A 21469-nucleotide genomic window follows, 5' to 3' on the forward strand; every position below is an offset into this window, starting at 1 on the left:
AGAAAAAAAATAAATTCATGGTTCTAGTTGCTGCAACCATTACACTACGGCCGTAACACGCTGCCACGTCACTGCCATCACAGCCGTTACGGTAGCTGCAACCATTATTTGAAACCTTGGTTTCCATAGATGGGATCATTTGACTCTACAATTCATTGTATATATAAATTTGTTGTGCATCTCTTTTTTTTTTGAATGAGGTCTTCATTTCTTATGAAAAAATATCCCCTGAAATTATTAAGTATAAGCTTCACAATGACGATCAGGCCATTCTTTGTTTCGCAAAAATCAAACACTATTCCCTTTTATTTTTATATTTTCTCTCTCAGAATTCTCTCTTATGTTGCAATCTACTTGTAATATGTTTATGAGGACTCTGTTGTGGTTGCATTAGTGGCTTGTGATTTGCAGCTCATCTAGTAACATGTTTTATTTTTTCATTTTATTTACCCTTCTCTGGCAGAAAGCAGGGAAATTAGGGTCAATATTGGACAACTTTTACAAGGGGTTGTCAAAAGCGTCGACAAAACTCGTAAAGTAGTTTATCTGAGTTCTGACCCTGATGTGGTGTCTAAATGTGTGGTATGCCTTGTCATTGATTAGTATTCTTTTATTGTTAATTGTCCTGTTCTCAAGCAATTTATTTTGTTGTTTAACACTTCAATTTGTACTTCTATACAGACCAAGGAGCTTAAAGGCATTTCAATTGATCTTCTCATTCCGGGCATGATGGTTAATGCACGTGTACAATCAACCCTTGAAAACGGAATCATGTTATCATTCCTTACGTACTTTACGGGAACTGTGAGTTTGTAGTGTCTGTCATATTTTTGCAGCAATAAGATCATGATTTAACAGGTTATAAATTTGTTCAATTTAACTGCCTGCCACCGTGATCTTTCATTTCATATCTTTACAGGTTGACATATTTCACTTGCAAAAAGCATTCCCTACTTCAAATTGGAAAGATGATTACAATCAAAATAAGAAGGTTTGGGCACTTTCTCACCCATTTTTTTTGTAGCTCTGGTGTAGAAATCTATAATAGGATTCTTTGCCCCCCTTTATCTAAGCCATTTATTGCTGTTGTCATTTGGTGTATCTGAGCTTAAGGCCTAAGGTGTTCATGGGTGTGTACTTTTTGTCATAAGTTTAGGTCTTGAGATTTATTTTGGATTCGAAGTTTCCCCTTTTAGAAGTTTGGGACAAGTTTGCAAAGTGTTCAAGAACAATAATGAGACTTTAGACATCTGGTAAACATTGATATCATCTTTTTGGAGTGACAAGGTCAGCACAAAGACTACTGTAATTCCTAGTACAAGCGGTTGACAACAATTTCTTTTTCCAGTAAAGCATGTTAGGCTGGAATGTAATTATGTTTTGATAGTTTTGTTAATGTGAATTATGTGACATGTCCTTGCAACTCAAAACTTAGGTTAAAATCAATACTTCAATTGCATCATATGAATCTTGAACTTACTGCAATAAAATGTTTTAATTTCATGTGTAGGAAAAGATAAGATTTGTGGACACAGGTGAAATCAGAGAATGCTATAGTGAATGATATAATATGTAGTTTATTTGAAGTGACAGTATTTTGTGCTTTGCACCACATAGATACTTATATTGGAAGGCTTCAAGAGATAATTAATTACACACTTATTGATTGTAAATTATATGATTGTACATCGACAATCCATTTTTTTATGGTGAAGCTAAATGTTCACACATTAAATACAAGAGCCATTGTAAATATTAGAGTCTTAGACTCCAACCTAAGAAGCACAATAACGGACACAAACACTGGCAAGGGATATGGTGATTTAAAAAAAATGAGGACATGGGCATTGCAGGGATATGACAATAAAAACATATTATTTTTTATACATTTTTATTTGCTATGAAGATTAATATTAATCTCCACAAACAATCAAAATTAACAAAAACTAACCGTAATTCAATATATATTATATATAACTAGATTTAAATAATGAATAGATAATCCATAAAAATATCCATCAAAAGCAGTAAAGAAGAGGGGGAAAAAACTACTTGGCATGTCCCCGAAGTGTCCTCAGCCTGGCCTTGAAAAACAAATTAATTAAATAAGGTGACACATCAGCTGGTGTGTCCCGTACGTGTCCACCATGTCCCTGGCGTGTTCGACATTGCTACGGCACTTGTGTTGGAGTGTTTGTGCTTCATATCATAACTGGTGCTTTATAAATATAGAAGTTTCGATGGATCAAAGCATCATAAGAGGGAATTGGCCTTATTGGAGTGATTTGTTCTCTTGCTGATTTACCTTCACTGAGATTTGTTTAAATTGCTCTTTGCAGGGATTCTATAATTTTATTTGCTTTTGTTTCTTGTGCTAGAAATATAAAATTTAATCCATTGATAGTTTTCCAGCCATGGTCTCTAAAGCCATTAATTCTTTCTCAAATTTTGATGAGTCTTCATTTTTGTTTTTTTACTAATATCTTTTACCTGGGATTAGGTCAATGCTCGGATATTATTCATTGATCCCTTCACTAGAGCTGTTGGTTTGACTCTGAATCCTCACCTTGTCCATAACAAGGCTCCACCTTTTGTAAGTTTAGTACTTCTGATAATTCTGAGCTTTCTCCTTGAATATACCAAGTTGCAAGAACATTGATTGCAATCAGAGATCATTTATTTTGTGCTGTTATTTATTAAATGTTGCTTGGAGTGAATGTGATCTAGTACTTCTTAGTTCTTATATGTTCAGATTCTAAATATGATTTGGGTTGTTTCGAATTAACAGTTGAACCCTGTGCATAGGAAAAAGGTACAATTAACATGCGTGAGGCCAAGCTTCAGCTTGTGCATTCTTTTGGGCTCAAGCTTGGTACTTTTGGTTTTGAGACTTGGTTTATTACGCTTTTCCATTGTGCATTAAAAGAATTTTTTTCACTGGACAAGTTGAACAGTTTTATTAAAATCCATTTGTACATGGGGTCACCAGAATGAAGCAAAATAGTAAAAGCGTGCTTTGTACACAAAAGACTTGAAAATCTCTAGGACAGGTTTACGATTGTAGCATGCATATGCTAGTTAACTTACCTAAGCATACTTTAGCTTCGCTTATTGGCTCTTGTGCCTAAAGGGATTTGGTGCTGCTCAGGCTTCACTGACAATTCTCTTTGTTTCTGCCGATATCTTTTGTTTTCCTTCTTCTTTTGCATTCTATCTGATATATATATATATATATATATATTATGTACCAGTTGAATGTGTTTTGGAATAGCAAAATTGATATACAATTTGCTCAGTTATGGAGTTCATTTTTTGGGTCCATTATGCAGCTTGTTAAAACTGGAGATATCTTTGACCATTCAAAAGTAATCAGGGTGGATAGAGGATTCGGTCTTCTACTTGAGGTCCCTACTTCTCCAATCCCAACTCCAGCATATGTCAGTGTAAGTTCATCCTGGCATCTTAAGTTGTAGTGGTGATCTTGATTTTATTCAGCTGGGCTACTGATTTTGTAATGGTAATATTTAATTTATGAGATTCATAGGTATCTGATGTCGCTGACAAGGATGTTAGGAAATTGGAAAAAAACTTCAAGCAAGGGAGCCATGTTCGTGCTCGGATTCTTGGATTTAGGCACTTGGAAGGGCTCGCTATGGGTGTTTTAAAGGTCACTTTTATATCTTCCATTGAATTCTATTTGAGGTTGAATATTCTAGGTTGAACTATATTTTAGTTTAGGTTGTTATTGTGGTGCTTTTGATGGTTGGACTCTTTTGTGTGTGCTTTTGATGGTTGGACTCTTTTGTGTGTGCTTTTGTACTGGTTACATTATATGTACGTACACAAGTAAATTTCCTCCGGGACTTCATTACCATTTATGATGTTTTTATTTGTTTTACAAGAAAAGTTACATTTTTAAGACAAGAAGCTGTAATTTTTGGCCTCAGTTTGATGAACTAATTTTTAAAAGAACTTCAACATATATTTTGTTGTGGCGTTGGTTTGAGTCACGAGAATTAGCCTCTCTGCTAAAAAACCACTATAGAAAAAGAGTGGAGGGATGGCTGCCTGCCTACCTAGTACCTCTCCAAGACTCCGCTGTAATGCACTGGATACAACCTTTGTTTTCAGTTAGCATTGTGCGTTGGGTTCTTATTGGATAGCACGTCCCCATTTCTTCCACATGGTGAAGGAACATTGTTGGGAAAAAAACAGAAGATTTGTAGGTTTTTTTTTTTTTTTTTTTTTTTTAAATTTTTTATTAACATATACCCTCTTTGAAGGTCTTTTGGGCTTTCAAAAATTTCTTGTTAACAGTTTGTTTATTGCCTTTGTTTTAGGTAACCCAGCAAGGCATGTGTACTAATGTTTTGTGTGCATTACATGTGCACCAGGGTCTCTATAAAACTTTATTTGTACTTATAGAAAGATAGTCTACTTAGAAGTAGTGTTACTAGAAAATGCCAACACCTTAGCGACGTTTTGGAATGCACGTTCTGAAACATGGTACACTTTCGTTCCAAAATGGTGAATTTAGTGATCCCATAATTTGTTTCTATGTTTTTTATTAAAAGGTCTACTTAATAGGGAAAACTTAAATATAATGAACTAAAATTGAGATGGAATGGAGTTTTGGATTATGAAAATGTAAAACAATGGGCTTTAATATTCATACAAGTGTGTTGTTGAATCATTAATTTGAAGAAAAATAAACTATAATATATTGGATATTAAATTAAGAAGTCCACCTCTATCGTACCAGATTTTAGAGCATGTGGTGTATTACGTTCCCGTTCCCATTCCTCGTACTAGAATGATCCAGATTCTTGGTAACATAACTTAGAAGGTTAAATTCCATTTCTCTAGTGTTGAATGGATTCATAGGATATTTTGTTTGTATAAAGAGTGCCACTTGATTGGGATCTTGGAAGTATTAATGTATTTTATTTAGTGATTTCATACCCTATCATGATTATATCTCTAAGTACATTTTTCTCATTGATGCTCAATTTTGTATCCACATAAAGCTTTGGTTCATCTGTTGATTTAATCCCATCCCTTTCAATATACACCTTTCTTAGTCCACCAAATCATATTGCACACTGTCTACAGCATCATTCTTTAATATATAGTTTTCCTGTTGATTGGGTGCTGTTATTGATTGATTTGCAAAAATGTTTTAGCAAGATATGTTCTGATTTAAGGCTTTTTGATGTGCTTCTTCTAGTAATGAATTTTCTCTAATGCAAAAGAAATGATTGTTTTGGCTTACAAATTGCCATGTTATTGCTGAAATGTTAATATAAATAGCGGACTGGTTGGAATATATTAAGGGGATTTATATGGTTAAGTGTGAAAAAATGGTGTTTTTGCTTCCTCAATGTTACTAATGAATATGTGGCTTATCTGGTTGCATACATTCTTGTCCTTGCGTTTTTCTTTTAAGCAGAGTAGTGCCTTTGAAGGTTCAGTTTTCACTCACTCCGATGTGAAGCCTGGCATGGTGGTAAGAGCTAAAGTAACTGTTGTGGACAATTTTGGGGCCATTGTTCAATTTCCCAGTGGTGTCAAGGCACTTTGTCCCCTTCGACATATGTCAGAGTTTGAAATAGCAAAGCCTAGAAAAAAGTTTCAGGTTATTTTTAAGCAACATGTCCTCTTAAAGATGCTTTTATTACTGCATTTTTTCTGTGGGTAGTTTGCACCAGTTCATGATGTATATTGAGAGCAGAAATACTTTTTGTTTGTTTGTTTGTTTGTTTGTTTTTTTCCATCCTGTTAAAAGAGATGATTCTTTTTCTTGTCAGTTACTTTGTTTAATGTTATCTTTGGTAATTTCTGTGCAGGTTGGAGCTGAACTACAGTTCCGTGTGCTTGGATGCAAGTCCAAGAGAATCACTGTTACTCACAAGAAAACACTAGTATGCTTTTCCAGACTTACCATGAACAATCTTATAAACTTTAAAGAACTCCTTTAAAACTTAAATTAGATGTTCAAACCCTTTTATTGGATTGGTCCTGTTTTAAAATCTATGAATGGAATGATTGAAATTGATCAAATTTGTAATTCCAAGCTTGCCTTGTTGCACTAGAGAAGTGTCTAGCCGGTAGAAAATAATTCCTCTGCTAAACCCAAATAAGTTGTATGAGGTCTTAATCATTATTGATTTGTGAATGATGCTACTCGTGTTTTTTCTGAGGTAATAAGACATTCACTGTTATTTGGTGTTTAAAATCACATTTTGATGTATCTATGTCCCTATCAATGAACTAGTGCACTGGGATTGTGAAACTTGTTAAAATTATGCTTTTGGTTTACGGAGTTTTTATGAAAGAAACCTTATATGCCTTTGAGGAATAACTCTATTGTTGTAAATTTGACTTGGTTGGTTTGTGTTCCTCTCTGCTGCATCTTAGCAATTCTTTTGTTCTCTTTGTCAACCATTACCAAATGGGTACATACAGGTTCACGTTGTATTAGAGAATGTGTTGAGGGGCCACACATAAGTAACATCCCTTGTATAATCAAATAAAATACAAAGAAAGAAAACAAGAAAAAGTATAGAAAATAGATCTAATACCCCCAACATCTAAAAAAAAAATTCTCTTAGTCCCTGAATTGCCTCAATAACACGCCATTTCCACAAATGGTGTTTTTTTTCTCTTTTGTGATTTCCATCCGGTTTTCGAATAACCCCATAAAATTTAATTTCCAGATATACTTTTTCTTAAATTGTCTCATGAATTCATCCAGGAAAACAGAAAGGCAGTAATATGCTTCTTTGGAAAACCTGTCCTCCAACATGGGACTGCTTCGTACCCTTTAGAAGACTTCACCTCTTAGCTGAAATCAACCGGACCCCACCCGAACTTTATTCTTTCCCGTCCCTGTTTATCTCACAAGTCACAGCTTACCAAGTATAAATTTTAGTAGCATCTCATGAGTTGAGGGTGGAAAATTCCTCCGTATTGTAGGTGCTACCGTGCTGGAAGTAGAGTTGATAATGTCATCTTATTCTTGAGCATAGCAAGCTTTCTTTGAGACCTTAGGATTTATTTTTGCAACATTTGTTTTTCATGAGCATGAATTTTGTGAATTTTTCAATTATCATAATTTGGGCTGACTGGATTGCTATGAAGTATATGATGTGTGTAGGAGGGGTCACCTTCTCAATTCACCTGTTAGTTATGCAGACTCATATTACATGCTTGTATATCCCTCTTTATTTTAAAGAGTTGCATTTCATTTCAGTCCTCATTTATAAAAGTGAATATTTCAATTTTGAACTCAATTTTTTATTCTTTTCTATGAGTTGGTTTTTGTTGAGATCCTTTGAGTAACTCAATGAGACTTTCCCAACTACCAAGGATCAGCTCGTTGGATTGTTCTTCTTTACTCAGTGTGGCATCAGTTATGTCATTGATTGTTCATTTTCAATTTTTGTTCTTGTTCCCTCAGCAAAAAAAGAAAAATAAATAATAATCACTTGCTGCTACCTGTGCACCTGTATTGGCAGTATTGCACATGGCAAATCATCTGAGGCTGGATTCTATTATCCTGTTTCAATTGGTGTGGTCTGTAATGTGTCCTAAATATTATCATGTCGTATTTGATCTTGTATTGCTAGTTGCTACTAATTTATCCTTATATTGTTCAACGCCTGAATCTAGTCCCCCCATTTAATGAATCTAAATGAGAGAAATTTTGGTTACAGTGTAAGCTATTATTGTAGGTTGCATATTTCAAGAAACATGCTATCAAAATGTAGGAATAAATCTTAGAGTAACAAATTTTACTCCATTTGATACAAAATGCAAAAAAATTTTTTGGGTGCTAACAACCCTCTTCATTTCTGTTAATTTCTGTTATTCAAAATGAAAAATTAAAATAAAATTGCAATACACTCATGTATGATGTTTTGTACATTTTTTTTCTGTATCTTTTCAGTTGAAATCAAAGCTTGGAATTGTTAGTTCATATGCTGATGCTACTGAAGGATTAATAACACATGGATGGATAACCAAGATCGAAAACCATGGATGCTTTGTGCGATTTTACAATGGAGTACAGGGATTTGCCTCAAGGTTAGTATCAGCACCTTTAATTTCAGTTCCAATCACTTTCTTTTGCCTTGAGTGTGAATTGTGGTAATAATGTGATTGTAATTTAATGAATATTGTCTTGCTTATCAAGAAAAAAAAGTAGTGTAATTACATAATGATGGTCTTTAGGCCTCTTCTCTTCTTTGAAATTAGCTATGCTAAACAATATAAAATAGCTGGTTTCTTTTGTTTCCTTTGGCTCCCAACTCCAAAGGTTTTTAGCTCTTATGCTTTTGTTTAACATCAATTTTTTTTTGCATGAATATGATTTTAGTAGTTGTCAAATAAAGCTATGGTTTTTGTCTAAGAGATGTGGAATCTAAATAATTAGTGGGTTCTATTTAGACTTTAGTTATGGCATAAGCCCGATTAACTTATTGACTTTGGGGGTTTGGATGATTTGACAACTTCTTGAGTCTCTAAATAGATATGATGTATTTATTTGGACTCTGCATTTTCTTCATTAAAATTCTTCAATTTTTTGAATGAGCAAACTATACCACGCTTGGCAAAAGTTACATTACATATATTTGGAAAACCAGATTGGTTCCATAGCGCAAAACAAAACATGCTATGACTCTTTACTTTTTTATAATCTGTTGCGAATATCCTTGTCCTGTTAGAGGCCATGGAGGGTGATGTGTCAATTTTAATTACTTGCAAGTGTATGGACCGTACAATAGTATAGTTTAATGAATGCGAGGTTGAACCCACAAACACTAATGATTTTTGCAACAACTAATCAATTTCAAATTAAATAGATCCTAATGTAGTGAACAAATTTTGGTGTGATTGAAATTAATTCTAAATATGCAATGAAAAAATAATTAAATAAATATAGAAATAATGGAATTGAAGAATAAATTAATCTGATGAATAGAACTAAGGTTTCAAAATCCACACTCAAGCATGCATAATAATTAATAACATAATCTGAATGGTTTTTTTTTTGTTTTTTTAATTCTCTTCACAATAATATGGAAATCAATCTCAATTTTTATGGAAAATAGGATCGTTAAATTCTTTTGAAAATAATTATCTTATGTACGTTCTTCCTCGCCTAAAAGTTAAAAATCTAATCATCTAATGTATCCGTTTGCACAAATCACAGTAGATATCCAATATACGAATTGAACAAGATAATAATCAAGGCAAACTATTAATCAGTAGATTTCAAATCATGAAAGAAACATGATTAAATTCATGTCCAAAATTTACTGAATTAATTACGAAGAGACAAGAATGATTAATTAATTAAATCACAATTCAAGAAAATACAATTAGGTTAATATTTAATTACTATGAAGCATGTGGTTTCATCTTTAACCTTAATTAATAGTTTAGTTACACATTGTTGAAGAAATAATCAAAGTCATAAAAACCCCAAGGGGTTGGTCCGGTGGCAAGGCTTGGGTCTTGGGGTGTGCTTCTTCGAAGGTTCAGGATCGAAACCACTTAGGTACTAACAATTCCTTGGGGCAATTGGACTAGGGGTTAACCCTTGAATTAACTGTGGTGCACTTATGGGAAACTCCTTGCCAATGGCCTGTGCACTCTTGGGGAGTAGTTGGGTTTTGATCTAGACACCCCAGTGCCAATAAAATATATATATATATATATATCAAAGTTATAAAACTTACTATTATTGAAGAAGATAATAGCAAAACCCTAGCAATCTTTTTCCTTTTCTCTCTCTCTAAAAAGTCGTCCCCAAATAACAAGGGTTACATGTGTTTACATAAAAGAGAAAACCTAAACCTAATCTAATAATAATAAACTATTATTAAATAAAAATACAATTTGTAATAAAAAAAATTATTCTCCTTGCTGAGGGCCTGGGCACCACTGGGAATTAGTTGGGTTTTGATCCGGACACCCCGGTGCCAATAAAAAAAAATTGTTCTCCTGTGAGTAGTATGGCAAAAGTGGTGCAGTTTGGTTTCTGAAGATATCCACTTGATTCGAGAAATAATTTGGTGCTTTTTGGGTCTTGGTACAATTGGACAATGCCAAATTTGCTAAAAATATAGAATTGGTGTTGCTAGAATGGCTTGAACTAGGAACCTCAAGAATAGAAGCATGAGGGACTTTGACTCTTTAATGAGACTTCAACAAATAGGAGCACGAGGGACTTTGACTCTTTAATAAGAGATTGTGATTTGATTGACCCCTCTTTGTGTAATGCTATATTTACTTGGGTCTAATCTTCAAAAAAATTTGATATGTAGTAGGTTGGATAGGTTCTTAGTTGCTTTGGGATGAGAGGAATTATTTCCTAGTTCAAGGTAGGAGGGTCTTCCAAGAATCGTTTTAGATCATTGTCTGGCGATCATGGAGAGTTGTCCATTAATATGGGGTCCATCACCTTTTAGGTTTGAAAATATGTGCTGGGAACACCATTCTTTTAAGAAAGATTTTGGGGTGTGATGAAATAGTTGTGGATGTCATTCATGGGAGCAAGGTTTGAAAAAGCGGTCGCAACCGTTACGTAACGCCGTTACGTAACAGTTTTGGCGGTTACCGCCACCCGTTATGGCCGCTTTTGCAGTGTGATTGAGATTCACAGGTGTGTCGGCCGTAGCGGTTGCCACGGCGGTCGTAACAGCGCCGTAACAGCCGTAACGGCCTGTTACGCACCGTTATGTAACGGTTCCAAACTGTTTTTTTCAAAAAAACACACAAAAAAAAGCTGAAAATGGGGGAAGAGGGATAGAGAGAAGAGGGAAGATAAAGAGAGAATGGAAGAGCAAGAGATAGAGAGAGAGAAGAGGGAAGATGAAGAATATGTTATTGATTTGTTGAAGCTGTAAGACCTATGCTAGTCTATTCAGCTGCTATCACTCAACCATTTTGTTTGTATGTGTCTATCTATATATTATTTGAAAATAATAATAATAATAATAATTGTCGTCATTATTTATTTGGCTTGGTGAAAATATGTATATTTATATATATATATATATATATATTTAGGCATTTATTTATTCCCTTACTTTTGTCATTGTTTATCTTATATATAATAGTTAGTGATTGATTTTTTGTATAATATAAAGTCATTAATTATTAAAATAAAATGTAAAAAACTCAGTTTATAGTGATTTAAAAATATCAAATATATTGGATCATACATAAAAATTTACAAAAATTGATCAATATTTATTTTTAACGCAATAAATATGATCATGGAAAAAAATATGCGTATCGATAAGTTTTTTTCAAATTGTGCGAAAAATAAAAAAATTCACGGTTCCGATTACCGCAACTGTTACACTACGGCCTTTACACCCCGCAACAGCAACCGCGCTACCGCCACTGTTACGGCGACCGTAACCGCTTTTTAGAACCTTACATGGGAGGGTTTTAGGTTTGTGAAAAAACTAATGAAGATCAAGGAAAACTTGAAGATATGGAATAGAGGCTTTTGGAGATTTGAAAGGAACAAAGAATTAGATTATTAGGAATATTGAGGAGTTGGATACCCATTGAGGCTAGGGAGGATTTGGTGGGGAATTTGAGATCCAAATGGGCTGATTTAAAAGTGAATTTGGAAGATTTAATTTTATGGAGCATATTTTTTTGGGCCCAAAAGGCAAAATTAAAATGGGTTAGGGAGGGTGATGTTAACTCAAGGCTCTTCCATAGAATGACTAATGGAAAGATGAAAAAGACATTCATCAAAATATTGGAGGCTGATCAAGGAGTGTATGTGGATAGGGAGGATCGACTTGTTAGTGAGATTTTAAATTTTTACTGAAGGTTTTACCCTGATGGGGGAGTCGAGAAGCTAGGAATTGATGGAATTGATTGGATGTCGATCGATGAATATAGAGCAAGTTGGTTGCCGAGACCATTTGGTGAAATTGAGATTAGAGAGGTAGTCTTTGATTGTGATATAGCTCCATGCCCAGATGGGTTCTCTATGGCGATCTTCCTAGATTGTTGGGCGATAGTGAAAAAGGATCTAGTGAGTGATTTTGATGAATTCTATGAGAAGGGAATAGTTAACTTGCGCACAAATGCTTCTTTTATCTGTCTGATCCTAAAAAAGGAAAACCCAGCGAAGGTAATTCTAGACCCATCAATTTGGTTACACCCCTTTATAATTTTGGGGAAATTTCTATCAAAAAGATTGGGAACCATTTTGGGGAGACTGTATCTCTAGTGTAGGGTGTTTTTGTTAAGGGCCGACATATTTTGGATATTGTTTTGGTGTCAAATGAAGCGTGGAAGAATATAGAGCTTTGAAAAAGGAGGCCCTTATTTTTGAAAAAGCATATATGGTTGGTCATATTGCTTGGAGGTTTTTGGATTTTGTGATGCAAATAAAGGGTTTGGGGGTAAGATGGAGGAAATGGATTATGGGTTGCTTGTCGGTCATTGTTAATCGAGAAGCAGGGAACACTTTTAAGGCATCTAGAGGATTAAGGTAGGGAGACCCACTTTCTCCTTTCCTTTTTATTTTGGTGGCGGTTGTGTTGGAGAGGATAGTAGATAGAGCTAGGGGCTTTGTTTAGTTGATGGTTTTGTTATTGGGAGGATGAAATTTGTGTCTCACCTTACATTATGTGGATGACATTTTTTTTTTTTTTTTCAAGGGAGGAAAGTATGGTAGCTAATTTTTTAGGGATTGTGAGAAGTTTTGAAATTATGCTCGGTCGTAGGTTAATGTAAAATAAATTGATGTATATTATTGATTGATGTTTTACAAGATTGTTGTGTATATATTTTGTACAAGAATTCTTATTATATAGGAGATGATTCTGGAGTAGGTGAGGACTGAGTGGTGGAGGTAGGTTTGGTGGAGTGTAGTAGGTGATAGGAGTAGTAGGTGGAGGTAGGTTTGGTGGTAGGTGTAGTAGTAATTTACATTTACATTAACAGCCCCCCTCAAACTCAAGGAGGATAGGTACTAGCCAACTTGAGTTTGGAGAGAGTAACAAAATAGAAAAATAGGCTGACAATTAAAAATGGGATAGGAGACACTGTATGGTCGTGTCGGACCGTTGTAGCAGACAGTTTACGGGGTCATGTCGGACCGTTGTAGCAGACACTGTGTGGTCGTGTCAGACCGATGTAGAAGACAGTTTATGGGGTCATGTCGGACCGTTGTAGCAGGACAGTTTACGGGGTCATGTCGGACCGTTGGAGAAGACAGTTTATGGGGTCATGTCGGACCGATGTAGAAGCTGACCGGAATCAATGTCGGGACAGTTTATGGGGTCATGTCGGACCGTTGTAGCAGACACTGTGTGGTCGTGTCAGACCGATGTAGCAGGACAGTTTACGGGGTCATGTCGGACCGTTGTAGCAGACAGTTTACGGGGTCATGTCGAACCGTTGTAGCAGACACTGTGTGGTCGTGTCAGACCGTTGTAGAAGACAGTTTATGGGGTCATGTCGGACCGGTGTAGCAGACAGTTTACGGGGTCATGTCAGACCGTTGTAGCAGAAGTTGTGGTGGTGCACAGTGCGTCATGAGCGACTTATACATGATACTGTGTATAACCCCCCCTCAAACTCAAATAGGTGTGAAGGTAGAAACCTATTTGAGGTTGAAAAGGGATTGATAAAGCTGACCGGTGTACAAGACACTGTATGAGTGTGTATATAGGCTCCCCAAAAAATATACATGTAGATATATATCGAGCCCTCAAAAGTCGTGCCCTCAAAAGGCGTGCCCACTTTATCAAAAGATGTGCCATGAAAAGGCGTGCCAGTTTGTCGGGCGTCAAGAGGCGCGCGATGCGCGTGGCTGCCTCGGCTATTTAACCAAGACAGAGCCTGAGGCCGAGGCAGAAGCAAAAAACCTGCGAAATCCTCTGTAAAACTCTTCGTTGCGAGAGAAAATGGCTTCGTCGTCCCGTGGTCTGCTGACTCTCTTTCCTGACCTCAACGAGTCAACAAGAGAGATAACGGGTGCGGTGTCCCGTGAACCTCGACCAAACACCACTGGGTTTGCTCCGTTGAACTTTCCGATGCAGTCGGTGGAGCAAAAAATGGCAGTGCAAACGGATGTGGAGGCGAATCAGTATACTTTGAAGGCATGTGTGGAGTCCATGACGGCGGTTACAAACTTGTCGCACTGGCTGCAGAGTAGGACAAATGAGGTGCAGCAGTTAAACGCCCAACTGGCTCTGTTCCAACGCATGTATAAGGATGCGCGAGCAGAGATAAGTGTGCTAAAGGCGGAAAACAAGGAGCTGAAGCGGAAGGCCACCGTGATGTTCCGATTTGAAGGTCCGCCATATGCTACAGTGGAGGAGTATGGGGGAGGGAACGTGCTCGGCGGCGCGGGAAACACAGAGGCATCACTGTCAAGGGCCGCCCAGGACGGAGGCAAGAAGAAAAGACCGGCGGCAGAATAGAGAAGAAAAAAATCCCACTGTGGGTGGGTGTTTGTGTGGGTTGTGTTTGGTTTTTTTTTTTTTTTTTTTTTTTTTTTTTTGTAATTGTGATCGGGGTTGATCCCTTGATATGAATAAAACAAATGGGTTGTTGTGCAAATTTGTAAATTGTGTTGGGGTTTGTTTTTGTTTTTTTTTTTTTTTTTTTTTGAAAGGGAAATATCTTGGGGCATGTGAAAGGGAAAGAAAAATAAAAAACAAAAGAAAGAAAGAATATTAAGATGTTAGTGCGTAGAGAGTGGTTTTAAAAAAAAGGAGATGATGATGTTTGTTTTAAAAAAGAAGAGGAAAATTAAAAAAAAAAAAAAAATCAATCACTGCTCAAAGCACGGGGTGAAAGAGTGGGTTGAAATATTAAAAAAAAAAATGGTTGGTTGGAAAGTAGAAATAGGAGAGAGAGAATGAGTGGGGGAATTGGGAGAGTGGGGTACACAAAAGAAACTTTCACTGTGGATGTTCAGAGAGCTGAGGGGAGGCCACTGAATGTGCCTTTAATTGCGCCTTTTACGATTGCGTCTTCGAGGGTTGAGAAGGTAGAGAATGTGGCGATTCGGATTGAGTTGAGTAATGGGTGTGTTGGGTGGGGTAAGGCTCCGATTCTGCCATCGGTGACAGCGGAGGATCAGCCGACGGCGTTGGCGAAGGCGGCAGAGGCTTGTGGGTTTTGATGAAAGAGATGAGGGTTATCCATTGTAGGAGACTGAGAAGTGTCCATGTGAAATAGATTTTCACTGCTATTATCAGAGATCTGGTTATTCTTTTTCTTGACGAGTTCACTAATTCTGAGCTGGGCAAGGCTAGCTGCTGAGCGGGCAGCAGTTGCCGCACGTTCAGCTGATTCAGCAGCAGTCTGAGCTGCAGCCAACACATCCTGCAAATCTACATTGGCTTCACTTTTGGTCCTCGACAAGGGCATAGGTGGCTCACTCTGTCTCACAGGAAATGTTGCCGGAAATGTTGCAGAAGACTGTGATGGTGGAGATATGAATGGCAAAAACTGTTTATCTCCCATCGAACAAACTGGAATTTTGGCCGATTCAGTAGTATTAGGTACTGATTTCTCTGGCAACACCTCGTCATGCTCCAGGTTCAGTTCATGTAATAGACTTTCATTTACATCAGAATTTTTGGCTGATTGAAGATTGACTTCTGGGGAAGGAAGCATTTCTGGTGCTGAAGCAGTGTCATGCCCCAGGTTCAGTTCATGTAATAATTGACTGAGTGATGATCATGGTAGGGTGTTTCAGTGAGGTGCCGAGAGGGAGAGGGAGGTTTGAAGTGGTTGAGATCCGGCGGGCGGTCAAGGCAAGGTTGCCGCCCGCCGGAAGGCGAAGAACACCAAGATCTTTAACCTATAGCTCTGATACCATGTAAAATAAATTGATGTATATTATTGATTGATGTTTTACAAGATTGTTGTGTATATATTTTGTACAAGAATTCCTATTATATAGGAGATGATTCTGGAGTAGGTGAGGAGTGAGTGGTGGAGGTAGGTTTGGTGGAGTGTAGTAGGTGATAGGAGTAGTAGGTGGAGGTAGGTTTGGTGGTAGGTGTAGTAGTAATTTACATTTACATTAACAGTTAATTTGAACAAGAGCAGTGTGGTTGGTATTAATTTGCAACAGGTCAAAGTGCAGAGGTTGTGGGAGGATGTTTGGTTGGGTGAATCTTCCTTTAACAAGGTTGTTTTACACTTGTATATTGTGGTTCGTTCTCAATAAATTTTCCATTGCATCTTTCGCATGCTCCAATTTAGCTCCAATTATTTGGAATTTCAATTTCATCAGGAATCTTAATGATCAGGAGGCTCTTGAGTTGGCATCTTTGTTGCCTTTGCTTGATAATTTTTCGTTGTCTCCAAATGTTTGTGATAGGTAAGTTTGGCTTAAATACTCTTCCGATATCTTTTCATGCAAGTCTTTTTTTTGATTCAGTCATTGAGAAACCCAGGCTTTGTTTGGTAGAGCTTTTGAAGTTTAATTCTACCTCTTAGTTTGTGTGTGTTGTTTGGTTACAACTTTAGAAAATTAATTTCACACCCACTTTTCAAAACACCCACTTTCAATATCATATGTCACATCACTCTTTTCAAAACTCATAACCAAACAAATTTTCTTCACTCAAATCATAATTCCTAAACTCACAAACTCAAAATACAACTCTATTCTCAAATTATATTTCTAAAACTCTACCAAACGCAACCCCAATGTTTCTACTTTTTTGTTGCACAAGAGGATTTGGAAAACGGTGTTGTCTCCTGAAGTGAAGATTTTTATGTGGTCGTTGGCTCATGGAAGCATTATGACCAACGATATGTTTCAAAGGAGGAGACCGAATCATTTCCTTTATCCTCAATGGTGCATCATGTGTAGGGGATTTGGTGGATCATTTATTCTTGCATTGCCTCCTGGGTTTGAATTTATGGCATCAACTATTTTGTTTGATTGAAAACACATTGGGTGGCTGTTGGTGCATGTGCAAATTTGTTCTTAATTGATTTATGTGGTTTTGGTGGCAATTAGAAATCAAAAATATAGTGGCATTGTGTTGTCTTTGTGATCTTTTGGGTAGTTTGGTTGAAAAGGAATGCAAAGATCTTTGAGGATAGGATTGAATATTTGGATATACGCCTCTCCTCCGTTTAAACGGGTTCGGCATTTTTTTTTTTTTTTTTCGATTTCCAAAGATTGGAAAGCTGTTTGTGAATCTTGATTTCTTTTCTTTGTGGTGTTTCAGTGTGGTTTTTCATGTTGTGTTTGAGGACATCTTGTCCTCTCTTTTTTTTTTTTTTTTTGAACACCATCTTGTCCTCTCCTTGTACCCTTTTTTTCATTATTAATGAATTTTGTATTTTATTTATTTAATTAATTAATTAATTAATTTATATTTTGTAGCTGATAAAAAAAAAGTGTAATTATTTAATTATTGATAATGTATTAACATTTATATAGGTTTTAGTTTTTGATATTAAACATTTTCAAATTCTTTTATCATTTCCCTTATGGTTTCGAAATATTTTGAGAGATTTTTGAAACGTTTCCATAATATTTCTGAAATGTTTCTAAAACATTTTCATTTCCAAGCTACACGAAACAACATACCGGAATGAAATTTTTGATCCTTGTTATGTTTAGGCTTTGGCAGGGGCAGTTGGATTGAGTTGGGTTATTGGTTCATTATATTCTTGGATTGGAAATCTTTATTTGTAAGACAAAATGGCTGGATCAATATAATAAAGGTAGGACTTGGGTCAGTGTGGGTATTTATTGTCGTCTGGACTGTTCGGTTGGGCTAGGCTTGTTTTGCGTTAAATATTCTTGGCTCTGGGTTAGACTTGTGTCTAATCAAGGGTTTTTATACTCTTTCTTTGCACAATGTTTTCCTCATGTAGTAAATAGCAGCACATAAAGGCACTATATAGCTATAATGAAACCTCGAGTGAATACAGAACACAACACTGACAATGTTGAGCAGTAACACGGCCACGGACAAGGGATCTGGCTTTTGATGGTGGCATTGGCATGAGGGAAGCATCGCCTACAGTGATGTAATAGATGATGTGGCTTTGATGGAAGAAATAATGACTCAACAAGGGATGTTGACGATCATTGCTATTTCCAGCAACGAGTCATGGAATTATCTGTCGCAAACAGATCGAAGTTAATGTTGTGGATTGCATCAGTTCAGGCTACCCTGCAATTCTAAATTGAAAGACAGTGGCAGTGAGGCACGAAGGTGTTGGTTGTGATTGACAATGGATGATCTGGTGATTTGAGGCAGTGAAGTGACAAGGACAATGACGAAAAGTAGTGTCGATGCGATCCAAAATAGTAATTGGTCCCCAAACTTCAATATATGCGATGGGTAATGTCAGTGTGATGATGTTGATGCTGCTGATGGTTCATCAAGACTTGAAACATTGGTGGTTTCCATCTGTTCGATGAACTTCTTGAATGAATGAGGTTGGTCAATGCCAGGATCTGACACCTAAATTGATGCAGGATCAATAAGAAAGAATGAAAAGAAAAGACGAGAAACATTAGGATTGAACATTGAAGGAGTTTAGTTTCAGACATAGCGGCAATCACCCTAGGCTTTCACATCAATCATAAGTCAAAACGATAATTATTAAGGTGTCGTTTGGTAACGCTTACGTTTTCAGTTTTCTATTTATATTTGTAAAAATTTTAAAAACTCAAATAAAAATTTGTTTGGTAAAATTTTTGATTTAGAAATCAGTCGTCTCAGTTTATAAATTTGGCCAAAAAATGAAAACACAAAAAATGTGTTTCCGTTTTGAGTTTTGAGTTTTTTTTTTTTTTACCACCCAACACTAGCCACCACCTCGCCACCATTTTCCACCACCGTCTTTCGCCGCCACCACCCATCACCCACCCCCCACCACCACCTGCCACCACCACCCACCACCGGCCACCACCACCCACAAGCCACCCAGCTGCCACCCACTCGCCACCACCACCCACCCCTCGCTACCACCACCACCCACCACCCACCACCCACCGGCCACCACCCACCACCCGCTACCTACTTGCCACCACCACTCACCACCCACCTGCCACCTACCACCCACCCGCCACACACCACCCACCACCCACCACCACCACCACCACCACCCACCCGCCACCCACCTGCCACCACCACCCACCACCCATCACCACCATCACCACCCACTCGCTACCACCCACCACTCGCCACCGTCACCCACCCATCCACCATCACCACCCACCACCCACTACTACGCGCCATCCGCCACCCATCTGCCACCACCACCACCCACTACCACCACCACCACCCACTCGCTACCACCCACCACCCACCACCCACCCGCCACCGTCACCCACCCACCCACCACCATCCAGCCGTCACCTACCGCCACCACCACCCACTTGCCACCACCCACCACCACCCGCCATCCGCCACCCACCTGCCACCACCACCCGCAACCACCACCACCACCACCACCACCACCACCACCACCGCCGCCACCCACTCGCTACCACCCGTCACCGCCACCCGCCTACCTACCACCACCACCAAGGTTTTAAAAAGCGGCCGCAACCGTTACGTAACGCCGTTACGTAACGGTTGTGGTAGTTATTGCCACCCGTTACGGCCGCTTTTGCAGTGTGATTGAGATTCACAGATGTATCGACCGTAGCGGCTGATATAGCGGTCGTAACGGTGCCGTAACGGCCTGTTACGCACTGTTACGTAACGGTTCCGAATTGCTTCTTTCGAAAAAACACAAAAAAAAAAAAAGTTGAAAAATGGGGAAGAGAGATACAAAGAGAAGAGGGAAGATGGAGGAACAAGAGATAGAGAGAGAATAGGGAAGATGAAGAGCATGTTATTGATTTGTTGAAATTGTAAAACCAATACTATTCTATTCAGCTGCTATCACTCAACCATTTTGTTTGTGTGTGTCTATCTATATACTGTTTGAAAATAATAATAATAATAATAATAATAATAAGTGTGGTCATTATCTATTTGGCTTGATTAATATATATATATATATATATTTAGGCTTTTATTTATTCTCTTACTTTTGTCATTGTTTATCTTATATATAATAGTTAGTGATTGATTTTTTGTATAATATAAATTTATTAATTATTAAAATATAATGTAAAAAACTCAGTTTATAGTTATTTAAAAATATGAAATACAAGGTTTTAAAAAGTAGCCGCAACCGTTACGTAACGCCGTTACGTAACGGTTGTGGTAGTTACCACCACCTGTTACGGTCGCTTTTGCAGTGTGATTGAGATTCACAGATGTATAGACCGTAGCGGCTGATATAGCGGTCGTAACGGTGCCGTAACGGCCGTAACGGCCTGTTACGCACCGTTACGTAACGGTTCCGAATTGCTTCTTTCGAAAAAACACAAAAAAAAAAAGTTGAAAAATGGGGAAGAGAGATACAAAGAGAAGAGGGAAGATGGAGGAACAAGAGATAGAGAGAGAGAATAGGGAAGATGAAGAGTATGTTATTGATTTGTTGAAATTGTAAAACCTATACTATTCTATTCAGCTGCTATCACTCAACCATTTTGTTTGTGTGTGTCTATCTATATACTGTTTGAAAATAATAATAATAATAATAATAATAATAATAAGTGTGGTCATTATCTATTTGGCTTGATTAATATATATATATATATATATTTAGGCTTTTATTTATTCTCTTACTTTTGTCATTGTTTATCTTATATATAATAGTTAGTGATTGATTTTTTGTATAATATAAATTTATTAATTATTAAAATATAATGTAAAAAACTCAGTTTATAGTTATTTAAAAATATGAAATATATTGGATCAAATTTAAAAATTTATAAAAATTGATCAATATTTATTTTAAAACCCAATAAATATGATCATGGAAAAAAAATGTGCATATCGGTAAGGTTTTTTTAAATTGTGCGAAAAATAAAAAAATTCACGGTTCCGGTTACCGCAACCGTTACGCTACGGCCTTTACACCCCGCAACCGCAACCGCAACCGCAACCGCGCCACCGCCACCGTTACGGCGACCGCAACCGCTTTTCAGAACCTTGATGAAATATATTGGATCAAATTTAAAAATTTATAAAAATTGATCAATATTTATTTTAAAACCCAATAAATATGATCATGGAAAAAAAATGTGCGTATCGGTAAGGTTTTTTTAAATTGTGCGAAAAATAAAAAAATTCACGGTTCCGGTTACCGCAACCGTTACGCTACGGCCTTTACACCCCGCAACTGCTCCACCGCCACCGTTACGGCGACCGTAACCACTTTTCAGAACCTTGATGAAATATATTGGATCAAATTTAAAAATTTATAAAAATTGATCAATATTTATTTTAAAACCCAATAAATATGATTATGGAAAAAAAATGTGCGTATCGGTAAGGTTTTTTTAAATTTTGCGAAAAATAAAAAAATTCAC

The 21469-nt window shown here is 37.1% G+C and overlaps 1 protein-coding gene across 12 annotated transcripts in view; it reads left to right on the top strand.

Annotated features, from left to right (window-relative positions):
- Positions 1-21469, top strand: part of LOC145788794 (rRNA biogenesis protein RRP5-like) — an 86739-nt gene that overhangs the window by 27291 nt on the left and 37979 nt on the right. For 7 of the 12 annotated variants that reach the window (XM_082912631.1, XM_082912630.1, XM_082912640.1 and 4 more), the window contains 9 exons: positions 464-582; positions 682-804; positions 920-991; positions 2501-2593; positions 3330-3443; positions 3545-3667; positions 5450-5635; positions 5847-5921; positions 7949-8085. In XM_082912631.1, coding sequence (XP_082768757.1) covers positions 464-582; positions 682-804; positions 920-991; positions 2501-2593; positions 3330-3443; positions 3545-3667; positions 5450-5635; positions 5847-5921; positions 7949-8085 — 1042 coding nt within the window. The remainder of the gene's footprint in view (positions 1-463; positions 583-681; positions 805-919; positions 992-2500; positions 2594-3329; positions 3444-3544; positions 3668-5449; positions 5636-5846; positions 5922-7948; positions 8086-21469) is intronic. The other 5 variants (XM_082912638.1, XM_082912639.1, XM_082912637.1 and 2 more) reach the window with 3 other exon arrangements.

Source organism: Camellia sinensis, unplaced genomic scaffold, assembly GCF_055761805.1.
Source record: "Camellia sinensis isolate YWXY unplaced genomic scaffold, ASM5576180v1 Unanchor4, whole genome shotgun sequence".
Classification (NCBI taxonomy): Eukaryota; Viridiplantae; Streptophyta; class Magnoliopsida; order Ericales; family Theaceae; genus Camellia; species Camellia sinensis.